The 17,103-nt window shown below is 58.8% G+C and overlaps 2 protein-coding genes and 1 long non-coding RNA gene across 4 annotated transcripts in view; 1 reads left to right on the top strand and 2 right to left on the bottom strand.

The window, feature by feature from the left end:
- Positions 1-40: 40 nt before the first annotated feature.
- LOC130264527 (uncharacterized) lies at positions 41-727 on the top strand. Its single transcript, XR_008842480.1, has 3 exons — positions 41-393; positions 497-578; positions 672-727. It is a non-coding gene; the product is annotated as an uncharacterized LOC130264527 (long non-coding RNA).
- Positions 728-993: 266 nt separating this feature from the next.
- Positions 994-7,330, bottom strand: ISYNA1 (inositol-3-phosphate synthase 1). Its single transcript, XM_056512375.1, has 12 exons — positions 7,210-7,330; positions 6,744-6,902; positions 5,741-5,865; positions 5,497-5,658; positions 4,331-4,460; positions 4,064-4,257; positions 3,816-3,965; positions 3,524-3,739; positions 3,280-3,444; positions 3,096-3,209; positions 2,284-2,501; positions 994-1,352 (listed from the first exon to the last, which is right to left on the bottom strand). The coding sequence occupies exons 1-12, from the start codon at positions 7,328-7,330 to the stop codon at positions 1,145-1,147; spliced, it is 1,962 nt and encodes a 653-aa protein (XP_056368350.1). The 3' UTR covers positions 994-1,144.
- Positions 7,331-13,144: 5,814 nt separating this feature from the next.
- ELL (elongation factor for RNA polymerase II) overlaps positions 13,145-17,103 on the bottom strand; it is a 50,218-nt gene continuing 46,259 nt past the window's right edge. For both annotated transcript variants that reach the window (XM_056512763.1, XM_056512764.1), the window contains exons 10-12: positions 15,835-16,006; positions 14,942-14,986; positions 13,145-13,777 (exon numbers count right to left, since the gene is read on the bottom strand). In XM_056512763.1, coding sequence (XP_056368738.1) covers positions 13,673-13,777; positions 14,942-14,986; positions 15,835-16,006 — 322 coding nt within the window. In that variant the 3' untranslated portion in view covers positions 13,145-13,672. The remainder of the gene's footprint in view (positions 13,778-14,941; positions 14,987-15,834; positions 16,007-17,103) is intronic.

Raw genomic sequence — 17,103 nt, 5'->3', positions numbered from 1 at the left:
ATCCCCCCCTCCCCATTGCTTATCAAAAAAAAAAAAAAAAAAAAAAAAAAAAAGAAAAGGGGGACAATCCCCCTCACCCAAAAAAAAAAAGAACAAAAAAAAATAAAGAAAAAATATAAAAAGAGCAAAAAAAAGAAAAAAAAAAAAAAAAAAGCCCTAAAATGACAAAAAAAAGAAAAAAAAAAAAAAAACCACTCCACGACCCCTCCAACACCTTCCCCCCTGCATCAATAAATGTAATTTGATTTTTTTTCAGAAGGCGGCGATATTTGGGTCTCGCTGGGGGTGGGGGGACCCCAAAACCAGGTGAAGGAACTCAGAGAACCAAGTGAGGGAACCCCAAGAATCAAGTGAGGGAACCCCAAGAATTAAGTGAAGGGACCCCAAAACCAGGTGTGGGGACCCCCAAAACCAGGTGTGGGGACCCCCAAAACCAGGTGAAGGGGAATGACACGAGGGGAACCCCAAGAATCAAATGAAGGGACCCCAAAATCAGGTGAGATTCCCAGGAACCACCTGTGGGACCCCAAAGACCACATGAGACCCCAAGAACCAAGTGAGGGGAACCCCAAAACCAGGTGTGGGGACCCCAAAACCAGGTGAAGGACCTCACAGAACCCCAAAACCAGGTGTGGGGACCCCAAAACCAGGTGAGGGAACCCCAAAACCAGGTGAAGGACCTCACAGAACCCCAAAACCAGGTGTGGGGACCCCAAAACCAGGTGAGGGGAACCCCAAAACCCCAAAACTAAGTGAGATTTCCTGTGGGACCCCAAAAACCACACAAAACCCCAAGAACCAAGCGAGGAACCCCAAAACCAGGTGGAGGACCTCACAGAACCCCAAAACCAGGTGTGAGGACCCCAAAACCAGGTGAGGGGAACCCCAAAACCAGCTGAGATTCCCTGTGGCACCCCAAAAACCACACGAAACGCCAAGAACCAAGCGAGGAACCCCAAAACCCAAACGAAGAGACCCCAAAAAGCGGGCGGGGGGGGTCGAGGGGGTCGCGCTGTGCTCCGGGTTTATTGGTGGGTACGAAGCTTCACAGTTTGGAGTCGCCATCAATAATTGGGGTGGGGGGGGGGAAAGGAACCACCCCCCCCCCCCAAACCCACCCCCCCAATTGGGTGTGGGGGGGGGGTCAGTCGGCGCCGTCGATGTGCAGGGGGGCTCGGGGGGCCCGGGGGGCGCAGGGGTGCCCGTTGAGCTGGGCGGGGGCTGCCGGGCTCTTCTTGGGGAGCAGGGGGCAGGCGGCGCCCCCGGGACAGGCGCGCTTGGGGCTCGGCGCCGGCCGCTGCATCTTGTGCTCCAGCAGCATGTGGTTCTGGGGGGGCAGCCCCAGGCAGGCCCTGGGGGCACACGGGGGTCAGGGGGTGGGGAGGGGGTGCTGGGGGGTCAGGGGGGGTCGGGGTGGGGAGGGGGTGCTGGGCACACACAGGGTCAGGGGGTGGGGAGGGGGTGCTGGGTGCTCAGGGGTCAGGGGGTGGGGAGGGGGCGCTGGGCACACACAGGGTGTCAGGGGGTGGGGAGGGGGCACTGGGTGCTCAGGGGGTCAGGAGGTGGGGAGGGGGCACTGGGCACACACAGGGTCAGGGGGTGGGGAGGGGGCACTGGGTGCTCAGGGGGTCAGGGGGTGGGGAGGGGGTGCTGGGCACACACAGGGTCAGGGGGTGGGGAGGGGGCACTGGGTGCTCAGGGGGTCAGGGGGGTGGGGAGGGGGCACTGGGTGCACACAGGGTCAGGGGGTGGGGAGGGGGCACTGGGCACACACAGGGTTAGGGGGTGGGGAGGGGGCACTGGGCATGCAGTGGATGGGGTGGGTGGTCCAGGCACTGGGATGTGCTGGTGATAAACGTTGGGAATTGGGGGACACTGGAATTGAGCACCCCAAGCACTGGGAACCCCAAGCTTTGGGAGCCACTGGCACTGGGAACCCCAAGCTTTGGTTACTGGGACCCACTGGTGCTGGGCACTGGGACCAGTTTGTTTTGGCCATCCGGTACTGGGAGCCACTGGTGCAGGACCCCCTGGGCACTGGGTACCAGGCTCTGTGTGTTGGGACACCCCAACACTGGGGCCTTGCTCCCCTTGGGCACCCCACAGGTGGGAAATGGGGACCCACCAGCACATACTGGAACCCACTGGTGACACTGGGACCCACCCGCCAGCACCGGACACCCCAGGCCTTGAGCTCCAGGACACCCCGAATTTGGACACTGGGACCCCCCTCTAGGCTGTGGGTGTCACTGTGGGGTGGTGGCACTTGGGGCCCTCGGGTACCTCAGGATGTTCTCGATGCAGCTGCGCTGGCGGAAGAGCGCGTTGACCACGGGGCTGCCCTCGGGCACCAGCGGCGCCTTGCAGAGGAACGCCAGGATGGACAGGACGCTGTGGAACCCCTGGAACTCGGGGTCGGCCTCCGTGCAGAACGTGATGCGCTGGCACAGCTCCGTCAGGATGGCCAGGTCCAGGATGATGGGGCTGGCCAGCAGCGAGTCCTGCGGGCGGGCAGGGGGTCAGGAGGCGCCCTGGCACTGAGGGGACACCCTGGGGACACCGTGGGGACACCCTGGGACACCCCGGGGACAGCCTGGGGACACCCCGGAGACAGCATGGGGACACCCCGGAGACAGCCTGGGACACCCTGGGGACAGCCTGGAGACACACTGGGGACACCCCGGGGACACCCCGGGGACAGCCCAGGGACACCTTGGGGACACCCTGGGGACACCGTGGGGATGGCCCAGGGACACCCTGGAGACACCCCGAGGACACCCCAGCGACACCCCGGGGACACCGTGGGGACACCCTGAGGACACCGTGGGGACACCGTGGGGACAGCCCTGCGACACACTGGGAACACCCCGGGGACAGCCTGGGGACAGCCCGGGGACACCCTGGGGACACCCCGGGGACAGCCCGGGGACAGCCTAGCGACACCCTGGGGACAGCCCGGGGACACCCTAGGGTCACCCCGGGGACAGCCCGGGGACAACCCAGCGACACCCTGGGGACAGCCCGGGGACACCCTGGGGACACCCCGGGGACAGCCCGGGGACAGCCCGGGGACAGCCCGGCGGCCCCGCGCGCACCTCGCAGGTGTTGTGGATGACGATGGTGTTGGTGCCGCCCATCATGATCTCGGACGTGTACTCATCCAGCGCCCGCTTGCTGTCCCCAACGTAGGGCACGTACTTGATCACCACCTGCCAAAGCCACGCCCCTGTCACCCCCATTGTCGCCCCTGAGTGACCCCCCCAGAGCCCCCCAACTCACGCAGTGGTCAGGCTTGTCCTGGGGGCCGTAGAGGACGGGGTTGGCCTGGACCGTGTCGTCCACCACGTTGCTCTTGGAGATCTCCTTGGAGCGGAACTGCTGCGGCGCCGAGAGGTTCTTGCCGTCGTTGTTGCCCAGGTGGTTGTAGCTCACGATGGACTTGGTCTGGGGCAGGGGGGGCACGGGCAGGTCACTCCCTGTCCCCTGCGTGGGGGGACACCCCCTCCTTGAGCCCCCCGCATACCTTGAGCCCGGCGCCCACCAGGAAATCCACCAGCACCGACTTGAGCTTGGTCTGCCCCGACTTGAAATCGTCGCCGCCGATGAAGACGCGGCGCTGGGCGGCCAGTTCCACGGCCCCGGGCACGAAGGTGTTCTGCGGGGACCCGTTGATGTAGGCGCAGCCCTCCAGGATGCTGGCCACGGCGAAAAGCGTGGACGGGGACACCTCCAGGCCTCGCTGCGGGGACGCGGGGACAGCTCAGCGCCACCGCGGCGGCGGTGTCACCCCCCGCTCCCCTCGGCCGCCCCCTGACCTCGATGGCCCTCAGCAGGTTGTCGGCGGTGTCGTTGAGCCCCGGCACGATGTCGCAGAATCTCTCCGTGTTTGCCGTCCACAGGACGATGACTTTGTCCACGCCGCTGCTCTCCCTGAAGTCTCGGATGTCCCTGCGGATCTGCTCCACCTGGGACACGGCCGAGGCGGAGGAGGGGACACGGGTCAGCTCGGTGGCTGTCCCCTCCCTTGTCCCCTCCCCTGTCCCCTCCCCTGCCCCGCCAGGACCTGCTCGGCCATGGAGCCGCGCAGGACGTTGTCCGCCCGCTCCTCCTGGTTGGCGGCGATGAATTCGGGGATGTAGATGGAAGGTCGGGGCTTCATCTTCTCCATGTGCGGCCAGAGCTGCTCCTGCAGCGGCCACTCCAGCACCTCCGCCCTCCTCATGGCCTCGGCCAGGTTCAGCGAGGAGATGTCCCAGCCTGGGGGACACGGGGTGACCCAAGAGCTCGGGGAGCCCCGCGCCGCTGTGGGGTCCCCCCGCGCCCCACCTACCATCAAAAACGATGTCGTTGGGGTGCACCATGGGCAGCAGGTCCCGGAAGGGCACGTAGACATCACCGGAGGGGCCGGTGCCCAGGCACACGGTGGAGGCTTGGAGCAGCGAGCCGTAATAATTTGCTTTCTGGGATGGGACGGGCAAGGGTGAGGCGCTGGCAGGGGAAGGAGGGGTCGCAGAACCCCCAGAGTGGGGGGCTGGGGCTGCAGAGCCCCTCTGCAGGGGCAGGGAGGAGATTGGGGTGCAGGGCAGCTGAGCTTGGTGTCCCCATCCCTGCGGGATGACCCCAGGTCCCAGGACATTGCTGGGGTCCTTCTGGGGACACCCACCTCGCTGGGGTCACACTGGGGACACCCACCCCACTGAGGTCACTCTGGGGACACCCTCTTCATTGGGGTCACACTGGGGACACAGCTCTTGTAGGGACCCTGCTGGGGACACTGACCTCGCTGGCATCAGGCTGGGGACATCCCCCTTGCTGGGGTGACACTGGGGACACCCCTCTCACTGAGGTCACACTGGGGACACCCATCTGGCAAGGGTGACACTGAAGGGAACCCCCTCACTGAGGTCACACTGGGGACCTCACTGGGATCTCTCTGGGGACACACACCTTGTAGGAGGTCACTCTGGGGACACCCACCTGGCTGGGGACACTGGGGGGAACTCCCTCGCTGAGGTCACTCTGGGGACACCCACCTTGCTGGGGACACTGGGGGGAACCCCCTCGCTGAGGTCACTCTGGGGACACCCACCTGGCTGGGGACACTGGGGGGAACCCCCTCACTGAGGTCACTCTGGGGACACCCACCTTGCTGGGGACACTGGGGGGAACCCCCTCACTGAGGTCACACTGGGGACCTCACTGGGATCTCTCTGGGGACACACACCTTGTAGGAGGTCACTCTGGGGACACCCACCTTGCTGGGGACACTGGGGGGAACCCTCTCACTGAGGTCACACTGGGGACACCCACCTTGCTGGGGACACTGGGGGGAACCCCCTCGCTGAGGTCACTCTGGGGACACCCACCCGGCTGGGGACACTGGGGGGAACCCCCTCGCTGAGGTCACTCTGGGGACACCCACCCGGCTGGGGACACCGGGGGGAACCCCCTCGCTGAGGTCACTCTGGGGACACCCACCTGGCTGGGGACACCCACCTTGCGGCCAGTCTTGGTCATCCAGGACAGCCCCAGCTTGTTGGCCAGCACGGCCGCTGTCACCGTGGTGCCGTTGTTGCCCCCCCAGCCCACCAGCATCACCCCCAGGCGCGGCACCTGCCGGCCCGTGCGGAAGGTGAAGCGGGTGGAGCACGGCCGCACCTGGGGACAGAGAGAGGGGACAGCTGGGGACAGCGGGGACGAGCAGCTCCCCCCTCGGCAGCCCCCCGGAGCCCCTGCCCACCTTGGTGACGCCGTTCTCCTTGCAGACGTGCACGGTGCTGTACGTGTACTTGGCCTCGATGAAGTCCTTGCTGTAGGTGACGTTGGGGCTCTCCACGAGGAACGGCTCTGCCATTGTTCCTGGAGCTGCAATTGGAGGAAATGGGTGTCAGCGCCGCTGGCCTGGCACTGCGGGCCACCCCCCCGGCCCCCCCGGGCCCTCCGCCCTGCTGGGACGTGGCCGTGCCGCCCGTGGGGACCTTGGCTCCCTGCCCTGCACAGCGTGCTGGTGGCACCGGGACGGTCGCTGCTGCTCCTTCCCACCCGTGTCGCGGGACAGGGGCGGGTTTAGGGGGGGACAGACTCACCCCGGGACCTCACAGAGGGCCCAGAGAGCCGAGGGTCCTGCTCGGGGCAGGCGGGGACTGTCCCCGGTGTCCCCGCCCCGGGGGTGGCACAGGAAGGCGTGGGGGACAGGGGATGGTCCCAGGGGACATGCGGCTTGCAGGGGACCTGGGAACTGTGTCTTCCCTCGATCCCTGGGGGTGACAGGAGGTCGCTTCCAGGTGACGTGGGGACAACTCTGCACCCTGGGGTGGCGCACGGGGGACACGGGGACCAGGAGGGTGGCAGAGCGTGCAGGGGACATGGGGACAAGGGCTGTCCCAGCTCTCAGGCATGCAGAGAATTTGGTGACAGGGGCGGTCCCTACACCCTGGGGTGACAGATGGGGCAGGGGACGTGGGGACCAGGCTGTTCCCACTCCTAGAGCTGTCCCAGGGGACATCGCGACCAAAACTCGCAGGGGTGGCAGAGGGGACACGGGGACAGGGGCTGTCCCAGCACCCCGGGGTGGCACAGCGGACGTGGGAACGACAGCTGTCCCTCTCCAGGGGAAAGGGGATTTGGGGACAGCGGGTGTCCCAGCACCCCGGGGGGCGGGGGACACCGGGACGAGAGCTGACCCCGCCCGGGGCACGGGGGGACACGGACCCGCAAACCCGAACCTCTCCGGGGGCACTCACCGGGCCGGGCCGCGCCGGGCGCGCAGGAGCCGGAGCCGGTGTCTGTGCCTCTATCGGTGCCGGTGCCCGGTGCCAGTGGTTGTGCCCGGTGCCCGCTGTCCGGTGGCGATACCCTGTGCCCGGTACTCGGTGCCCAGTGCTGACAGCCGCTGTCCCGTGCTCAGTGCCCGATGCCCGGTGTCGGTGCCCGGTGTTCCGTGCCCGCTGTCGCCGTGTCGGTGCCCGGTGTTCCGTGCCCGGTGTCCGGTGCTGCCCCGCGGGGACGATGCGATCGCGCTGCGGCCGCCCCGGCTCCCGCCGCTTAATCGGCTCCGCGGCCCCGCCCCGGCCCCGCCCCCGCCCGGCCCCGCCCCCCCGCACGTGCCCACCGGCACCGGCAGCCCCGGACCCCCCGGACCCCCCCGAACCCCGACCCCCGGTCCCGGGGCACGTGCGGGGCTCCCCGCACCGCGCCGGCCGCTCGTACCGGGGGGGCGGCGGGAGGTGACGGGCGGGAGGGGGAAGCGGCCGCTGACCCGGGAAGGGGAAGTGTCGCCGGGGCCGGTCCCGGGCCGGGACCGGGGGTCCCGCCGCCGCCTTCCGGCCATTGACAGCCCCGAGCCGGCGGCTTCCTGCGCCCGGGACCCGCGGGCGCCTTCCCACGGCGCCGCTCCCTCGGGGCTGCCAGCCCGGCACCGGCACCGAGCTGCCCCCGGCCAGGGCACCCCGGCACCCCACAGCCCCTCTTATCCTGGGTGGGCTCCCCAAAATCACGGAGCCGCCGGCACGGACACCCCGAAGGTCATGGCACCCCACATCCCCTGCCATGGACACCCCAGAACCCGCGGTGTGGGCACCCCAAAAGTCACGGCTCGCTGGAGCCCCTAGAACGGAGCCCTGGCAGCCCGGAGTCCCCAGGGCGGACACCCCGCCCCGGTGTCCCCTCCGCCCCCAGCGCCCACCCCGGGTCCCCGCGGGCGCTGCCGGGGGGCACCGGCCCCTGTGTGAGGCCGCACCCCCCGTGTGGGCCCGGGGAGCTCGGGGAGTGCCCGGGGCCGGCGCAGAAAAGGGGTCGTGGCCGCCCCCCCCGCTGGCGGCCCCCGGGGTCCCGCTGCCTTTCAATGGCCCGCCCCGCTTCAAAGGGGCCCCCGGAGCCGGAGCAACGCCCCGGCCCCTTCCCCACCCTCGCTCCCCGCAGACACGGCGAGGACAGCTCTGCCCTCCTCCGCCACCCACCCCGCTCCTCGGGGCTCGCTGCCACCGCCACCCACCCTCCGGCACGCAGCGGGACGGGACCCACCGGGACCGAGCCCGGAGGGCACCTGCGGCCCGGCGGCCGCGGGGAGAGGCGGCGGTGGAGGGCACGGCGGTGCCGGGGGGCCGCGTCCGGCCCCTTGGCCATGGAGGAACAATGATCCCTTGGTGCCGGGCTGGAGGACAAAACGAGCCCCGCGCTGGAATGCCAGTGCCTCAGCAAATTATTGAAACAAAAATAACATTTCTTTGTACAATAATCCTGGGGCGGGGAGGGTCCGGGCAGCGCTGCCAGGGGCCCAGAACTGGTATTTTTCCACTGCTTTCCTCTTTTTTTTTTTTTTTTCCTTATTTTTTTCCTTTTTTTTTCTTTCGCCCCCCTCCCATAACTCCCACCATTGTTCCTTCCCCCCACTCCCTTCCCACTCCTCCCACGCTCGGCACCGCATGAGCGGGGCTCCCTTGTTCCCGCTCGCCCAACGCGTCCATGGGCCGGGAGCCCGGGCCGGCCGCCCAGTGCCTTCGCTCCCCAGCTGCCGGGGGCTGGCGAGGGGCCAGCGGAGCCACCGCGGAGCCATAGCGACCGGCCGCGCTCCCCCAGCAATGGTGCCCACCCCCCCTTCCAGCAGACCCCCCGCTCCAGCCCGGATTTGGCCACGCAGCCCCCGCCCCGGGGGCTCCTGAACTCCGCAGCGCTTCATTCTAAGCAGGTTCAGGAGCCGGAGATGCTGGGAAGGGCTCGGTTGGGGGGTCCTGTCTCTGTCCCCCCCTCCCCACCGCCAGCCCCAGATTTGTGCCTTGCGACAGCCTCAGCATTCCCTTGCCACGTTTTCCTTCCTCCGCAGTTGGGTTTTTTCCCCTCGTGTAACACAATCCCAGGCCCTGGCCCTTCATTATCCCTGCTGGCAGCTCCTCATCCTCCTCCCTCTCCCTGTGCCATCGCCCTCCCGGCGCTGCGTGCCCAAGGTCGGACCCACGCCTGCAAGGGAGGGGGCAGGGGGTGTTTTTGAGTGTTTTTGGGTGATTTTGGGGGTCGTGCCCGGCGCTGGAGGTGCAGCAGCTGCTCTGGGAGAGGGACCGGAGCCATCGGACCGTGGCGAGGACAAATTATTCTAATGAGCTTCCTCCTGTAAACGAGCCACGAGCAGCGAAAGGTGCCCAGGGAAAAAACCCACGGGGGGAAAAATCCATAGGGGAAAAATACCCACAGAGGAAAAAAACCACGGGGGAGGAAAACCCACAGTGCTGCCGCCGTGTTTCCAGCATTCCTAAAACCTGGCCAGGGCCTTCCCACGCCTGCGTGACCCCAAATTAGGGGCGGTTTGTGCAAGACGCGGTGCAAAGTGACTTTTCCCAAGCGTGACCTGAGTTATCAGTGCATTATCAGGGCTGCTCCTGAGGCTGCAGCCGGCTCGGTTTTGCCGCCCGGGAGGACACGGAGCGCGGGGATGCTCCCGGTGCGGCGCTCCCGGTCCCGATAAGGAGGCGGCGGCGGCGGGAGCCCGGCTGGCTCTGGCACAGCAAACGCAGCCAGTAAATTTCCACTGGGGCAGCTCCGAGTTAATGAGCTCAATGCGTGACCCCGGGCAGCGCCGGAGCTGCCAGCGGTTGGGAGGAATTCCCCAGGAAAGCTGGGAGGGAATGGGGACCCTTCCTGTGCGAGCGGCCCCGCGGGCAGGAGCCGCCTTTGGATCCGCTCAGCGCCCCGGGGGAAACTCACAGAGGGTGAAGGGGGCCTGGGGTGCAGAGCTTGGCTCAAAAGCCACGTCTGAAACTAAAACTGGAGGATCTGGGGATTTGCAAGAGCCTGGGCTCAGCTCTTGCTCCGTGGCTGAGTCCCACCGGTGTCTCCTCCGGGTGCTGCAAGGACAAGGACATCTTTTAAAAAATAAACCAAGACTCTGTAAAACGTTATTTGTCCCCTGGATTATTGTCACCTCCACAGTTTGCTGTTCTGGAGGGACAATCCCGAATCCAGCCCCTTAGCCAAGTGAACATTACGGACACAGGGAATGCAGTGCAGCACCTGTGGCAGGGAGGCAGCAGGAACACGGCAGCTGCTCCAAGGCCACTACACTCCTGACTAGTTTCATCCTGGATTTTATTTTGCCTGCTCCATCCAGCCCCAGGGATGCTGGGCCAGAGCAACCAGCCCTGACCCAGCCCAGGTGCTGTTTGCATCTCGAGCTTTTTCGGGATGATTCAGCCAGCTGGGAGCTCCAGAGGGTCCGTGCCAGGCTCATCCCCACACCTCCTGCTCCAGCACAGCCCTGGGTGGATCCTGAGCATCCCTGAGCCTCCTGCTGCTCCAGGCTGGCACAGCAGCATCCAGCTCTGCTTCCAAAGCAGCTTTTCCTCCAAACGCCCCGGGGGTGCTGCAGTGGGAAGCCCCCCCAGCTGGTCCCAGCAGCGTTCCAAGGAGCTGGCCCAAGCTCCAGGCACCTCTTCCCTCTCCTCTTTCTTACCTACTCCCTGCTCTGACACTTTAGCTCACTCAAGTGACCCGGTTCCTTCCCGTTTCCTGCTTCCAAGCTCCACGCCAGCCATTTATCACCTTTCCCTTTTGAGTTTCCTTGCAGGGAGAAGCACTGAAAAGAAATCCACAACCTTATTGTCTGCTTGTTTTCCAATACAGTGAATTTATTATATGTTGCAAAATCAGCATTCAGCTTTTTTAGTGTACAAAAAAAGGACACTAGCTCTTAAGAAAAAAGATTAGGAAAGCTGAAGACTATGCTGCCTTGAAATTGTAACATTTTGGCAAAGTGAAAAGCTCTTTTGTAAACTCCAACTCCATGGCTCAATATAGTTTTTATCCACAGTACAATATTACAAAGTAAAACACAGTATCAATAAGTTAAGATCATACTTAAATCACCTAGAACTGGTTTCTATTAACCCAAAAAGCACAAAATTTTGCCTAAGCTTCGTCGTCTCTAGAAAGGAGAAAAAAAAAAAAAAAAGAAAAAAAAAAAAGAAAAAAAAAAAAAAAGCAGATTCGACTACAATTCTTTAACACAGTCCAAAAGAAAAGTGAAGCAGGAAGTTGGTGGATGCTAATTGGGTCTCACAGTTTGGATATTTCATTAAATATTTTCAGGGTCTTTTTTTTTTTATATTCAAATTTTTTAGAAGTTCCAGAATATACATGTAAATGTACACAATACATCTTTGTATACAACTCTGTTTGCAAAAATATCTTATAGCAGATGTATAAAGATTGAGATCCATCTCTATCCCCCCCTCCCCAAGCAACAACAACAACAAAAAAAAACCCCTCCTTTCAAAATATTAAGGATCAGGAGAAGTGTTTCCATGGAAGAATTTACTCATCCTGGGTTTGTAGCTGCTGCCTCTTCTGCCATCCCGAGTTCTGCCTCCTCCGCAGTCGGAACGAAGCCCCCACCAAACCCCAGCACTGGGGAAATTCAGTTTTTCCACCCCAAAAAAAAAAAAAAAAAAAAAAAAATCCCCAGCGCTGGGCAGGGCCAGTGCCAGTGCCAACCCCGGAGCTGGGGCTGAGATTTGTGACATCCCAGGTTCTCCTCATCCCTCCCAGACCCCCCCGGCTCCGGACGCGTCCACCCCGAATTCCCGGCTGGGATTCCCGGCAAAGCCCCCCCAGGGCAGGAGCACCAAGTTTCCCAGACAAAACCTCCGTGGCTCCACAAATCCCAGCGTTTTCCAGAAGCACCAGAGGCAGGAGGTGCTGGCCCAAGGCTCCCCTGAGCTCCAGGTTTGGTTTGGGGAGGAAGGGACAGGAGCACAGCGTTCCTGAGCCCCGGGATTCCCGGCAGGAATGCCCTGGGGGGTTCTGGGGGCTCCCCCTGTGCTCCTTGGGCACGGCAGCTCTTCCCAACCTCCTTCTGCACACACCAGTGGAAGACTGGTGGCATTCCAGTGGCATTCCAAGGGCCACCCTGTCCCTCTGGCTGTCACCTTTCCCTTGGAGAAGGGGATGGCAAAGCTCCTGCTGAGTGCTGGATGCACAGGGAGAGACCTCAGAATAAAGTGACAAAGCAAAAGCAGTGGCCCTGGCTATGTGACAACAATGAAATTATAATAATAATAATAATTATTATTCATAATTTTATCTCCTACTTTTAATACAGCAGATGGACCCACGTTTTGTTTGGGGCAGGGAAAAAAAAAAAAAAAAAAAAAAAGAAAAAACACCTCAAAATAACTCCTTGTTGTAAGAAGTGTTTCCCTCCTTAACTCTGCCATTCCTGTCCTTCAAAGGGTGAAAGGCTCTTCAGTGCAACCTCCAAGGGAAGGAGACTCCACAGGGAAGGAATCCTTTACTTTGAGATAAACGGAAGCGGGAAGAAGTCAAATCCCACAGGCTGGCAGGATTAAAAAAGGGGAGAGGGGAGAGAAAGAAAGGAACAGCAGAGTTAAAGGACACCTTTGTGCTTTTTGGAGTGTTTCTCACACCCTGGCCATATTCTAAAACGTTCCCTTCAATCCAAAGTAAAGAATTAAAAAAAAAAAATCAGGAAGCAGGACTGCAGGGAGAAGCTGGCTGAGATAAAGCACACCAGTGGAAGGGATCTGCGTGGGAAAACAGCACCTTACTGCTCTCACAAGGATTTGCTGCTGCCTTGCAAAGACACACACACACCAAAAAAAAAAAAAAAAAAAAAAAAATCCCAGGAGAAAGCAGAGCACCCCCCACCCCCTCCTCTCATGGATCAAGGAATAAAGTCACTCCTCTGGGTGACTCTTGGGTAAGTTTTAGTAATACTGCAAGGAAAGGGTCCCAAGCACTTGGCCTAAAAGGAAAAGGGAGGCACAGTTTTAGAAAAAAAATGCTTTTTTCTTTCCTCTTTTTTTTTTTTTTTTTGATACAAAAATAGACCATAGTCTCATTAGCAATTAATAAAATTGGCTGCCTTGGTAGAAAATTAGAAAAGTCAAAGCCAGACAGGTCTCCATCTTCCCAGCACTGGTAGCTGGAGGTGAACTGGGCAGACTGGGCAGGAGGTTTGCACCCAAACGCACAAAGCAGATTTAAGGAAAAAAAAAAGATTTTGGGATTGTTTTTTTTTTTTTTTTTTTTTTGGGATCCACCTCTGCCCTGGCCAAGGTGCTGAGCCCGGGGGGGACCCTGTGTGCTGCCACCACCACCCCCCAAGGATGAGAATGACAAAGCAGGGCCAGACAAGGAGAGCTCAGGAACGTGCTGTATTTCCGCGGAGCCGGGAGCGCACAGCTCTCATTCCAAACAGTCCTAGCAGCAATTCCAGTTCCTCACCATGTGCAGGACAATTTGTAACCCACGTGGAGCTGGGCCAGGGAGGGGAATTACAACTTCATGCCAAACTTTTAATCCATGAAAACTACAGATTCTTAACCTTTGGGAGCTTCGGTCACTTTAGGCAAGTTTTCTCTTAAGTGTCAAACGCTGGCTTCAAATAAGCAGAATTTTTTTTTGTTTGTCTGTTTTTTTGTTTGCTTGTTTGTTTTTGTTATCCATTTGTTACATTCCAACATTCAGAGAGGCTTAAAAACTCGGGAGGAGCGTGCTGGACGTGGACATGACAGATCTGGCATCTTAAAGTCATCCCCAAGTTCTTCAACCACGAGGAATTAATGCTCGTCTCTGAAAGGGATTTTGGGTGTATAAAAGGGAACTTAACGTCCAGGGTGACTGGATTTTGGTTTGCCCTACCCAGTCCAGGGGTGAGTGGCAGCTAAAACTGCTGCTGGTCATACTCTGCTATCAGTTTTTTGATGTGGGCCAGTTTGTTGTGGAGGTATTCGCAGCGGTTCTTCTCTTGGCTGTAATTGGGGTTTGTCTGCAAAACAAACAAAAAAAAAGAGAAGGAAATGCAGAGGTGGGAAAAGGTTCTGGACACTGACAGCATAGAGGAGATCAGGGAATCAAGCATGGGATGGTTTGGGTTGGAGGGAATGCAGAGATCATCTCATCCTTTCACTGTGCTCCCAGCCCCACCGACGCTGCCAGGGATCCAGGGGCAGCCACAGCTCCCAAACCCTCCCAGGCAGGAATTCCTCCCAAAATCCCACCCAGCCCTGCCCTCTGGCAGTGGGGAGCCATTCCCTGTGTCCTGCCCCTTGTCCCAAATCCCTCTGAGCTCTCCTGGAGCCCCTTCAGGCTCTGGAAGGAGCTTTAAGGTGTTCCCAGAGCCTTGGGCACTTCCAGGGATGGGGCAGCCACAGCTTCCCTGGGAATTCCATCCCATTCCCTCCCCAGGAAGAATTTCCTCCCAAAATTCCACCTAAACCTCCCCTCTTTCAGCTTAAAACCATGGAAAGAAGCTTTTTTACATCTCTCTTTAAAACAGTCCTGCTCTGATCAAACCCAGCCATGAATAAAATCCTTTTCCAGCATTATCCAAGAGCTCCAGGGAAGGAGCACACCTGAGTTAAGCTCAGCCTAACTGGGCTTCCAACAACCACCACCTGCCCTCTGGAACAAAGATGAACTCCCAACATGCAGGGAATCTCTTCAAAGAGCTCCTAAATCCCTCAGCACAACAGGGCTCAGGACTATAATCACTAATTTAAAAGCAAAAAATCCCAAATCCCCACTAGTGTGTGGATGCTTTGCATAAAAATTACTGGAATTAAAGATATTTTATGTGCTCAAAACTCCAAAAATCAGCTGCAGAGGCTGATCCTGTGTCCCAGGAGCCCCCAGGGGATCCTGCTATCCCTCAGCCTGTGCATCTGAAACACAAACTGTTCCTTCCCTGGAGAGATAAAGGCCCTGGGTGAACACACCCATTGTGCCACGGCTCAGTGATCCCCAGGATCCCCAGGCACTCCCAGCTCCCCCCAAACCCTTTCTGAGCTGCTTTTAGGGACGGGCTGGAGCTGAACAAAGATCTGCTGGAATTGCCTCAGAGCCTGGGTTTGCTCTTGGCAAGGGCCCATCTCTTTCAGTCACACCAGGGGCACCACCCAAAAGCCTTCTGTGGCCAAGGACCTTCTCTTACCTTTTTAATTTTTCGATATTCCTGTAAAATTTGATCGTGGATGGTCTGAAAAAAAGAGGAAAATAATAGAGCATTATTGTCAGTTCTGCAGTAGGTGTTTACTGATGGCCCAATGGACACAATTCCTCCAAATTCCAACCAAAATCTGCTCCTCCATGGCTTCCCTGGGCAGATCCAATGGCCACATCCAGCTCTGACTCCCTGATTATCCTGGAGCTGACACACAAGGACATGAGAACTACCTGTGACAAACACCTGGATTCCAGGATAATTCACATTTCCAAAGCTCCAGCTGTTTTTGTTTTTTTTCCCTCCCCTCCACCAAGATCTAAAAACAATCCAGTGAGGAATTTTGCAAGGAGAAGGGCAGGAGGTTTGAGGGAAGAAGCTGTGCTTAGCACAATAGGTGCTCTGTAAAAATCTGTTTATTATCCTCGGCGAGACTCACTTTTTCAAACTAATGAATAGCTAAAACTCTTTAAAAATCACTCTGACAAGTCCAATAATGCTGCATTATTAAGATCAAAGATTGCAGAGGAACAGATGACCCTGTGCTAACTCCCCTTCCAGCCCTGATACGCTCCCATATGTGCAAATATGAGTTTTTCTGGCTGGGATACACTAATAGCTTCCAGCAGCTTTTGGCTAAGGACACCAATTGTCTCACTGAGGCCTTTCCTTGTCAACAAGTCCCCTGATGTGGCTCCAGCCTGAAAAAGGAGCAGCACAGAGCTGGCTGAAGGAGCATTCCCCAAAGCTGTCAGCTGTGTGCACGTTCCCCACCAGTTCTGAGGTTGGAATTTCGACACCAACAGATCAAAGACCTGCAGCTCCGCCACGTGCACGACGGGATTTTTTTAAAATTTTTTGGGGTGTTGTAGCTTTTTTTTTACCTTGTACTCCTCAGAGCCCTGCAGAAGCTGCTTCAGCTTGGCATCCAGCTGGGTGAACCGTCGGGTTATCCTCTCTATCCGGGCGTGCAGGTCCCTGTACTCGCTGTACTCGGCGTTGAAATCGTTCTTGTAGCTCTGGCGCTGCTCCGAGGAGGAGATGGCTGCGTATTTTCTGCAGGGAAAAAAGGGTTTGGGGGAATTTTTAGAGGGGTTGAAATTGGTTTTGGGGATGTGGTGGTGCTGAGGCAAGTGATTGGAAATAAAATTGTGGGTGATTTATCCCGTCTAAATGGGATATTGGGGAGGAATTCTTCACTGTGAAGAGTCTGGGATGGAATTTCCAGAGAAGATGTGGCTGTATCACCTCTGGAGATGTTTGGAGCAGCCTGGGATAGTGGAAGGTGTCCCTGCCCATGGCAGGGGTGGGACTGGATGGGCTTTAGCTCATTCCAGCCCAAACCATTCTGGGATTAAAGTTGGAAAAGCCCTCCAAGATCAAACTCCAGCACTAAACCACATCCCTAAGGATTAAACCCCTCCAGAGATGGTGATTCCCTGTCCCAGTGAAGAAATTCTCCCTAATATCCCATCCAAACCTCCCCTGGTGCAGCTTGAAGCCTTTTCCTCTCACCCTGACTTGCATTAAAGTAGCAAATTATGGAGGCAACTACTGAGGATTGTTGCCTTGACCTCCTGTAGAACAAACAATGTTTGCTCCCAGAACTTCTATCTCTGCCAGATAGGGTGGAATGGGCAGGTACAGCCAGAGCTGGGGGTGGAGGAGGACACTCAGATAGTGCTGCTACAGCTTCCCTGGCTCCTGCTGGCCTGCAGAACACGGAGTTCTGCCTCTGTGCCAGCCATTGGAACAGCAGGAATACGATGCTTCCAGTGCTAAGAGTCTTTAAAGGAACACAAAAAGCATTGAGCCATCGTTGCAAAATGCTCACAGGGTGATTATGTGGCAAGAGCACGACAAGAAACCACGGTGAGGAGCTTTATTCTGCTCTTTTTTTACCATCAGCAACTTTATTTCCAGCACCTTCTGGAGATACTGGACTGTCCTGAGCTCAGGTTGAGCTGATGTGCCTTTGGGGGCCTTTTGGGAGTTATTCTGCTCAGCAAAAAGTCATTAAAGCTGACATTTACAGCCCTCTCTGAAGGTAAAACTCACCTTTTGGCAGGTGATGGCTCTAATTTGCCTCCCTGCAGCAGGGGCAGCGTGGTGCATGAACATGGAAAAGCTGATTTAGGCCTCAAATTAAGGGG

This window comes from Oenanthe melanoleuca, chromosome 28, assembly GCF_029582105.1.
Source record: "Oenanthe melanoleuca isolate GR-GAL-2019-014 chromosome 28, OMel1.0, whole genome shotgun sequence".
NCBI lineage: Eukaryota > Metazoa > Chordata > Aves > Passeriformes > Muscicapidae > Oenanthe > Oenanthe melanoleuca.
Note: the sequence above shows the minus strand (reverse complement) of the source record. Positions and strands in the feature narration are given on the sequence as shown.

Excerpts from the sequence above, each read along its gene's own strand:
- ISYNA1 (XM_056512375.1), bottom strand. The coding sequence starts at position 7,330 with ATGGCCGGAAGGCGGCGGCGGGACCCCCGGTCCCGGCCCGGGACCGGC. Across the intron at positions 4,258-4,330 it reads CAACGACATCGTTTTTGATG|GCTGGGACATCTCCTCGCTG; the intron begins GTAGGTGGGGCG and ends CGTGTCCCCCAG. Across the intron at positions 3,740-3,815 it reads ACCTGCTGAGGGCCATCGAG|CGAGGCCTGGAGGTGTCCCC; the intron begins GTCAGGGGGCGG and ends GCGTCCCCGCAG.